At 36.0% G+C, this 10,507-nt stretch overlaps 2 protein-coding genes across 2 annotated transcripts; one reads left to right on the plus strand and one right to left on the minus strand.

Annotated features, from left to right (window-relative positions):
• Nucleotides 1-316: 316 nt before the first annotated feature.
• On the minus strand, nt 317-2,768 carry LOC122601247 (zinc finger BED domain-containing protein RICESLEEPER 2-like). Its single transcript, XM_043774006.1, has 2 exons — nt 1,578-2,768; nt 317-346 (listed from the first exon to the last, which is right to left on the minus strand). Exons 1-2 carry the CDS (start codon nt 2,766-2,768, stop codon nt 317-319), a joined length of 1,221 nt encoding a protein of 406 aa, XP_043629941.1.
• A 1,837-nt stretch (nt 2,769-4,605) lies between these two features.
• LOC122601248 lies at nt 4,606-5,808 on the plus strand. Its single transcript, XM_043774007.1, has 3 exons — nt 4,606-5,080; nt 5,193-5,396; nt 5,441-5,808. Exons 1-3 carry the CDS (start codon nt 4,606-4,608, stop codon nt 5,806-5,808), a joined length of 1,047 nt encoding a protein of 348 aa, XP_043629942.1.
• The last annotated feature ends 4,699 nt before the right edge of the window (nt 5,809-10,507 follow it).

Genomic DNA, 10,507 nt, shown 5'->3' on the forward strand with positions numbered 1-10,507 from the left:
TTAACGAAGAGTTCCCAAAAGGATTTGGACCTAGCCGGAGGTGGTAACTTTTTGTACAAGACTACTAATGCCGCGTACAAGATGATGGAAGATATGGTGCAAGCAAGCTTACCTCGAAATGTAGATGACAAGGATCGAGATAAAAAGTCGAGAAGGACTGTGGCTAGCATCGAGAGCAACCCTGATGATGAGGTAATCCATGAACTTAAAGCTTTATCTAACCGTTTTTCTACTTTTGAAGACAGGTTGAACATTATGGATAAGGACCTCAAGGTGATTGCACACGGGTGTGACAAATGCGGGGAGATGCACTATACTAAGGCTGGCATAACAGGTCACACGACACCTGTTAAGACACGAACCTGTTAAGACACGAACCTGTTAAGCATAAACACGAACACGACCTGTTAAGAGTTCGTGTCATTTTTTTCGGACACGAACACGACACGAAAATTAACAGGTACACCTGTTAAGAACCTGTTAAGAATCTGTTTACATAATTTCTATAATCTATTGAAATCTTAAGTCTTAACTAATACAGTTATACTTTTAACAAAATTATCAACAAATTAACAATACAAAATTTCCAGAAAGTCTAATTAATACACAACAATAAAAGTCCATCAACAATACAATTCATGAAAGTCTTAATACATAACCAAAAGAGTCCATCATCAATACACTAGTTCAATACATAACCAAAAGAGTCCATCAACAAATACACTAGTTCTTAAAAGTCAAAATCCAACAACTTTGCTTGTATATCTTCCATTATAAAGCCAAATCACACCTGAAAAGGAACAGAAAACAGTAAGCATATGCTTAAGTAAGTGACATGATGCAAGCTTGAAAACTAACCGATTGCAAAATAAGATAACGAGGCTTAATTATGTAATCTCGGGGGCTGTACTGCTGTACAGATGGAGATAAAACAGCAGCATAGTAGATTATAAAAAGGGATAAAACAGCAGCACAGCAGCACAGGTAGGTTTGTAAACCGAAGAAAGACACAACAATACTTGATCAAAACAGCAACACAAAAAGAAAAGACACCACAGTACCTTTGTAAACGAGCTGGAATTGTTGACTGAGTTTGAAGCACCTGATTCAGGACTAACTTCAAGCGACAATGACATTATATCTTCGGCGAGATCATCAGTATCAATTTCACCACAGCCTCCAAACAACCAATCTTTTGTGCAGATAAGTGCCTCAACGGTATCTTTAGCAAGTGAACTTCGATGTTTATTAAGTACTCTTCCGCTGGCACTAAATGTAGACTCTGATGCGACAGTAGATATTGGAATGGTCAAGAAGTCTCGAGCCATCCTTGCAAGTACGGGATATCTAAACTCATTGGATTTCCAGAAAGCCAACACATCGAGTTTCAATGTCCTCTCCATTCTTGGCTCTTCCAAATACAATTGTAACTCTGACTTTCTGTTGGTTGTACTTTCTTGGCTTTGAAACTCATCGAAATCCTATAAAGTATAATACATAAATAGTAATTCAATCATTATTTATATAAAAACATAAAAACTATAAAGTTTATATATATATATAACATATAAAATTACCAAAAGTTTTGCTCTAACTCCAAAGAGACGTCTTGTATCATTGCTTGTTTCTTCACCAGCCTTGCTACTTGAAGTACTTGCATGATTTGATGTTGTCGAGGAAGCATTACCGAAATATAACACATATTCATCAAAAGTGGTACTCAATAACAATTCCACATCACTATATTGACAGTTGTCCGCTCCATAAATCTTATTATAACTCCATTCAATAAAATGCAACTTATATCTTGGATCAAATACCACGGCTATGGCTAAAGTGAGACTAAAATCAGACCAATACTTCTTAAATTTATCCATCATAGACGCTCCCATACGTCTCATATACTCATCCTTTGAACTCATACTATCATGCAAAGTAAAATAAACCATAAAAATGTGAGGATAATACAAGTTTGCAGTAGGATATTTGGTACCCGAGAAAATACTATTCACATCATAAAAAACTGCAAGGAAAACACAAATCTTTTCAATGGTATCCCACTCAGTAGCACTTGGACAACTTGTATAATTAGAATCACTTATTTCCAAATGGGCAAATGCCTTTCGGTAATAAATGGCACTATCAAGCATTAGGAATGTAGAATTCCACCTAGTAGGACAATCTTGCCTTAACCCCCTTGTAGAACTCAAAGAAAGTAACTTAATGCAATCTAAAAACTTTTGCTTTCTTACTTGTGATTTTGATCCTTTAACATACTTGATACTCTCTCTAACCTTAACAACAGCCTGATCAATTTCCTTCAGCCCGTCTTGCACAATCAAGTTTACAATATGTGCACAACATCTCATATGAAAAAACCTACCCTTAGAAACAAGTGGGGATTTTGTATCTAATTGATCACGTAATAGCTGAACGAAACGGTCATTAGATAACGCATTATCCAAAGTGATACAAAATATCTTTTTTTCTAATCCCCATTCTTCTAGAATTGAAAACACTTTTGCATTTAGAGCAACACCAGAATGAGGTGGTAGCATATGAGAAAAGGCTAAAACTCTTTTTTGCAAAACCCATTCTTTATCAATAAAATACACTGTAATTGCCAAAAAACCATCCGTATTAATTGAAGACCACAAATCTGAAGTTAAACATAACATTCCCGGTGATTCCAAAAGCATACTTTTAAGTTTTTCCTTTTCTGTCTTAAACATCTCAATTAAATCGGCTTTTAAAGTATTTCTAGTCATGGAATCAGCATCAGGTTCCAAGTATTCAATCACATCTCTAACACCCTTATATTCAACAAATGACAAAGGTAATTCATGCCTAATGGTACAAGATACAAGCAACTCACGCAAAGTCTTTTGATTAAATTTACGTGACCGTAAAGCCATGTCACTATTAAATAGCATTTGACCAACATCATGATAATTTTTACCATAACATCTATCTTTATGCCGAAGAAGATTACCCGTACCTTGAATACTATCATATACGAAAACAGTATTACACTTTTTGCACGTACATTTCAGTTTGGTAACTTGAATACTATTCGGATCTTTTTCAAAGTATTTCCATGCAATTGACCTATCCTTACGTTTTCTCTTACCACCTGCTACTTCGGTATCCACGGACTCAACCTCTTCAACTTGTATATCCTCATTAGCTTGAGAGTCAAGTTCAGAATCCATCTACAATATTTTAAGAACAATTTCGTGTTACTTAATACAATCATACAGATTTGATAAAATAAAAGAAAAAAACTGAATTAGTGTTAGTTAATATAAATCTCTTGTTGGTTGTGCAAATAAAAGAGATACAACATAAGATAAGTGTTGAATAGAAGATACAACCTAATCATGGACGAACACACGTGGAGTGGAGTTGAGCCTCTATTACTTTGTTCCTTGTGTGTTTCTCATTTCACAATTATGCCGTGACAAACACCTAAGATTAATCAGCAAAAGCCTCACAAAGTGTACTAAGAAGTCACAGTTTTATTTTACTAAGTCACAAAGTGACAAATTTTTTATAATTTGTCATAACCATCGTCAGAGCATCCATTTATGCTTACAATATCATTTTTTTAATTGAATTTTTCATTATTATCATTTTTTTAATTGAATTAATTGTCCAAAAGATAAGTGTTGAACAATTTATGATCTAGACTTGTTAAAACACATATATTAATCATTACACACATACATATACATATTTACACACACGTATACGGTATATCTATATTGATGGAATTATTCACGAAATAAACTAAGTAAAAAGTAAAGAAGTTACCGAGTGGAATCCTTGAGGATGATGATTGATGAATCAATTGATGATTAATAGAAAGGGGGATTGATAGAATTGGTGTGGATCGGTTAATAGATTGGGGGATTGACTGATGATTATTAGAAAAGGGGATCGATTGATTATTAATTGTTGAAGAAAGGGGGATAATTTTTGACTGATGAATCAATTGTTGAAGAAAGGGGGATTGATGAATCAATTGTTGACTGATGATAATTTTTGGTCTGTGAAAGTGACAGAAAGGGGGATCGATCGATTGAAGAAAGAGAGAGAGAATGACTGAAGGAGAGGGAGGCGTATTAGGAAATAAGAAGTAGATAGGGTTTCATAAATTTAACATAGTATATATACGTATAACTTAACAGGTCCTTAACAGGTCTAACAGGTCCGGACCTGTTAAGACACGAAAATATTTCGTGTCTTAACAGATCCGGATCTGTTAAGACATGAAACCTGTTAAACCTAAACACGAAACCTGTTAAGAACAGGTCGTGTCGTGTCGTGTTAATAGGTTTCGTGTCAAAATTGCCAGCCTTACACTATACCGAAGATTGTGAAGAAGAAACCACCGAGCAAGTCAATTTTGTCCAGAATCAATACCGAGGAGGCTTTCAACGAGGACTATTTCAAATAAATTCCGGTAATTCTAATTATAATGCAAATTATTCTAGAAATAATTTTGGTTCTTTTCAAAATAGGTGGCAAAGGAGTAACGGTCAACCGGAGCAACCAAAAGCGGAAAATGAAGTCAAGGAGGACCCTATTGTCAAGCTCACAAACATGATGCAGAAGTATATGGACATGAACGACAAGAGGCATGACTCTTTGGCAAGCTACACGAAGTCGCTCAATGAGAAAATAAGCAATCTCAATCAAAAGGTTGACGAAGGAGCAAGGAATCAACAAGCCGCAATAAAAGAAATGGAGCGAAGGATAGATAGATGGATTGAGCAGAATACAAGGAAGGATAGTAGTCCCATGCCAAGGCCGATCTTGCAAGGAAGTTCTAGCTCAAACCCTAATCCAAGTCAAAAGTACCAACCCCCGATCGGACGAAATGAGAATGTGAACGCCGTGTTCACCGAAGGTAATGACTCCACTGTGATTTCTAATGATTCTTGTGAAAGTTCCAATCAGGTACAGGGCATACGGAGGCAAAATGGAAGCGAAACGGACAAAAAGGCAATTCTGGAATCTGTCCAGAACCACCTAGCGCCGCTGGAATCACCCACCAGCGCCGCTGGTAGCCCTTCAGGTAACAACCAGCGCCGCTGGAAGCCCCCAGGCAGACCACCAGCGCTGCTCGCACACCACCAGCGCCGCTGGTGAACCTTGCAGTTCTGATTCAGGCCCAATTTTGATTTCAGACGGAGACTTAGGTACCCAGCTCGCATCCAAATGCAAAATGGAGGATGGAGACAATTTGGGCAGAAGTGAAAAAGTTCAGAATCCCGACACGCAGAATGATGAAAAGCGGACACCGCAAGCAAACGAGGATGCGGGAAGTTTTCTTATCCCTTGCACTATTAATGATGAATATTTTTCGAGTGCATTAGCTGATTTAGGGTCAAGTATTAATGTAATGCCTACTGCTGTTTTTGAAAACTTACCCTAGGTTCGCTAAAACCCGCCAATATGAGTATTCGGTTAGCCGATCAGACTTACCGACAACCCAAGGGGATTGTCGAACAAGTCCATGTCAGGGTTAAAGACTTAGAATTCTGGACCGAGTTTGTTGTACTTGATTCAATTGATGGAATAGATACACCTATAATCCTAGGTCGACCATTTTTGCATATTGCCGATGTAACCGTCCATGTACTCAAAAGAGAAATAACACTGTCTGACGGGAAAAATGTGGTCAAAGTATCTGACTTAGATAGCAAATTGAATATAATTAAAGCAGAATGCCTGAGTATGGAAGTAGCGAATGATGATCAAGATGGTGGCAAACAAACTAGGAAAGGAAAACGTGAGGGCTGAAATAAGTTACGAATGCTTTAGGAATTTGAGAGAGAAAAATGAGAAAGTAGAAGAACAATTAAGAAATGGAAGAGAAGTAGCCAATAGGATTAGGAAAATACTAGGAAATATGAAATGGGAGGAACGTGTAGCTGAACTTGAGAGGGACAAAATGAATGAAGTAATGGCTAGAGAACCTTATGGCAAGTTTTATGGGGACCCTAGCATTTTTTAAGTCCTTAGTCACATTAATTCAGTGTGTTTTGAAAATACTTACATGGACTTTAGGTCCACCTCAAATGTTCTGCCCATAAGGATTTTCGAGGACCTAGTGTTAAGTAGTAAAAATTCGTGGAAACAAGAAAATTTAGAAATTAGGTTAGTAGGAGGAGCAAAGGTCTTAACTAAAGGTATAGTAAAAGATGTGGTCATAAATGTAGGAGGATTTGATGTCCCGACTGATTTTTATTTAGTCGAAGACGATTCGATGACAAGGGACCATAACATTTTGGGACAACCGTTTTTACTATCAGTAGGATCATCAGTTAATGCGAAAGCTAAGAAGATGACCATGACTTTAGGATTTAACCAAGTAGTTATAATCAAGGAGGATATCAGTGATCTGAATCCATTTGGAACTAGATGCAAGATTAGAAGTTACGCTTGGGAAAGCAAGAAAAGGAGGATAGAATCACACCTTAGATTAAATCAGACCTTTACATCAAAACACCGACGGGTGCCGGCCCTAGGCCTAACCCGTACTCCTCAACCTAGTTCCAAAACCGAGTCTGGCTGAAGACTAGTAAACTTAGCGCTTCTTGGGAGGCAACCCAAGCAGTAATTTTTCATTTTTATTTTTCATTTTTAGGAATTGTGACTAATTGCAACTAAGTGATTGTTTTAAACTTTATAATTTGTGATATGATATGAAAATGTTGAAAGTATCACAGATGCAAGCTTTCAAGGATCGAAAGAACAAGTAACTTATTGCAATCATGTTTTATGTTTCTATTTTTCATTTTGTATTAGCTCGTATTTTCCATTTTTGATAAATTGATCGAAGTGTGGAGAAGTATTTTGCTTTGTAGTCTGAAGGAAACCATGCACTTGGCCAAAAGCTAAGTGTGGGGGAGTTCGTGCATCAAATCGCTGAAGAAATCAGATTGCGGAACAAGTACAGGAGCCACGAGCGCCGCTAGTCAGACAACCAGCGCCGCTGGTCTGCCCACGCTGGAACTGCATCTGGGCAGACCAGCGCCGCTGGCCACACCACCAGCGCCGCTGGACCTGAACCTGTGCAGATCCAGCGCCGCTACCCACTCCACAAGCGCCGCTACCAGCTCAAATCACCCACCAGCGCCGCTGGGTATCTCACCAGCGCCGCTGGCACCACCATCAGAACCATTTTCCGCCAATCAGCGTCGTTTACAACTCCGTTTTGCGCACCAGATCACCAAAAATACAAAAAAAATCAAAAAAACCCAAAAATCCAAAATAAATAAAAAAAATCAGAAAATACCAAAAAGAAAAGAAGATGGAGAAGCAACCATGGATCGCCATCAAATGGAGACGATTGAAGTTATCAAGAAGCTCATCATGTTCAACTCTCTCCATACAAATGCCATCTTCAACAAATTATCATGCAATTTTAGACCCGGAAAGTTTCGTTAATCCTTTTACTTTAAATTTTACGTGTTTTTCTTATTACCCATTGTATTCTATGACTAGTACAACGAGGGCGTTGTACAATTTATGTAACAACCCTCAAATTTCGATTAGGATAATTTACTTGGACTTATCTAGGTCTTTATCCCTAGAGATTTATTAATAGAATTGACCTTTTAGACATTTAAGGCACAGTGATAGTTGCCCTCTCGTTCAATAAAACACCATAGATGACTAGCTATCTTAGAAATGCCATAAACAATAACCATAATCATTCAATACAATCCCAAAGTATAAATTAGTTCTAATCGAACTTGGTGAAATGTCAATGAACCAAAAATCTTATTTTGAGAAGTTGGGATTATATAAATAAGAATGCAAGGTTCATAAGCTGTGATAAAAACCGAAAATCCTTATAAATGTCCAACAATTTAAATACCAAGCTAATTAAAGTTCAAACGGACATAAAAATATAATAACCCTCTCTAAATAATAAATCTAAACTATTATGCACATAAAAGTGAGCTTGAATAATAATAAGTAAATATATATGTCTATTGTAAATACACGTTTATAAATAATGAGTTAAGCTATAAAAATTAAAGGCACAACAAATATATACATACATACATACACTTCACACCACACACATGCACAACTCTTCACAACCATCCACCAATAGGATTTCAACTAGCAAATAATTCCTTATACCTCACATGCATGCTTGTACTCTCCATGGACCACTCTAAACCCTACACAAGTTAAAGACCCAAAAGTGTTGTGTTATGTTATTATCTAGTAAAAGTGACTTTTTTTCCTTGAAAAATGAAGATATATTTTCATATATTCATTAATATATTTCTGTGATTTTCAAGAATAAACATATTTTTATGCTTTATGGAAGACTTGTTAGGAAATTTGTTCATAAAATGGCTAGATGGTTACATGCAATCACATTTTTGGATGATATTTGCAAGAACAAAGTTTATTGATTTTGTTGGGTAAAAGTTCAAGTATGAATGATGTGGGTTGATCTTGAAATTAGTTGAAATCTGTATATTTGATGTTAAGGAACACAAAATAAAGTAATAATCTTGTTAGTGGTAATTTAGAGACTAAAACAAGCAACAAACACTATTGGTGAGTTGATATAATCAAGAAGAATTCTGACAGAAATAATCTTTTCACTTGGGACGAATAAACTGAGCATTTCCAGACATTCTCAAGCAAAACTTTCAAAATAAAAGTTGTAGACAAAAGAGTTACGATTAACCTCCAACTAGAATTACTCAAAAATACTGAACCGAAATGAAAGATATGATTTTTCTACCATAAGTGGTCAAAACTGTAATTTGGTATGAATATTTTATAAACTTTTAACAATTCTTATCTCCTAATGCATAAGGTTCCAGGAGGTAATACTTGGTGAAAAGTAATTTCAATGTGTTGTGAACTTAAAATAAAATCATGGGATTTTTCTAACAATCAGAACACCAAGAACTTTTATAAAACTTCTGATGTCGCAAGCAGTGTCCATTCGGGACAGTTTGTGTTTGGATAATTTTTAAGGACACCAAACATCATCTAAAAATTCACCAAAAAATCAAAAAAATACTAGATACATATAAGTCACTGTGTAAAAATCGTGAAGGTCCAAATGATTCGGCTTGACCCCAAAATAGAAGCCAACATTTCATAAAAATCTGAATTAAAAACAGAAAATTTGAAAGGAAACTAACCATTTGTATAATGGGCTAAAAGATGCACTAAAGACCATAATGGGCTAACCCGGCCCAAATACTAAACCCATAGAACCATAAATCAGTAGGTCCACTTGGCCCAATAAACCATAAAGTCCAATAACCAATATAACCCATTAAGCACATAACCCAAATAAGGTTAAGCCCAATAACTAAATTAAGCCCAAGTCACTTAAAAACCCATCACAATTTGGCCCAATTGATAATGGCCCATAACACTTATACAAATTTCATGAGATAAGTTTAATCAAAATAAAACAAAGATAATTAAGTGAGATAGGCATAAGTAATTATGTTAACCAAGCTATATATTGATATCACAAATGCTAATTCGCGCTAAAATTGGTTACACAACAAATGATGAATAAGGATAACAAAACGTAATATGACATTTCTATATGATAACCTAATATATCAAGTGAAACCACAAATGAAGCCATGTTACCGAAAATCTAACGACTTATAACTACGCATGTAATAAAAGTAACCTTTCTCACCATAAATCTCTACAACCAAAACGATGCGAATGTTAGCAATATACCTGGATCCCAAATTTATAGCAACATAATGAAAGTAGCATTTTTAGGTAATGGCTTAAGATAGAGACTTATGTATATTAGTCCTCTCGTAGGGATAGTCTTGGCTTTGAAATGTGGATGAGGGCCAGGATGAAATATATGATCAAGGAAGCAATAGATGGGAAGTACCCATTTTGGATAAATAGATATAATGCTCAACATATCAAGGTGAGTCATAGCCCCCTTTCAAACTATTTTGTGTGTTTAACTATCGGGGTGAAAAGCATGATATATAAATGAAATTGCTTTATATATATATATGAAATGATTCTTGATATTATGATTATGAAATGAAGTTATATCGTATGTTCAATGTGATCAATGTTTTATGATGAGCTTGAGTTCTGTCAAACCGTTTTCTTTCGGTGCACTACTATTTACTCCGAAAGTGGAGGCCTGTAGTTAGATAGTTGCGCAACTAGGATTCGTCCACCCACCCAACGTGTAACGGTGGGATGTTTGGTTGCCTTTGTGACGACCATCATTCCCAGTCCGACCACGCGGTGTTCTAGCTACCTTAAATTTGAATGGTCGTCTCCATGGCACGACCCTATTATTATTATTACGGCACTTGATTCACAGCTTGTGCTATGAAATGAATTATATATATATTGTTGAACTTGATAAAATGGTAGTAGTTGTGGCTCAAGCATTTACTCATCAAAATTATGTAAATTATGCCTTTGTGGCTAAATGAAATTGATATTGAATTATGCC

This window comes from Erigeron canadensis, chromosome 5 (genome assembly GCF_010389155.1).
Source record: "Erigeron canadensis isolate Cc75 chromosome 5, C_canadensis_v1, whole genome shotgun sequence".
NCBI lineage: Eukaryota > Viridiplantae > Streptophyta > Magnoliopsida > Asterales > Asteraceae > Erigeron > Erigeron canadensis.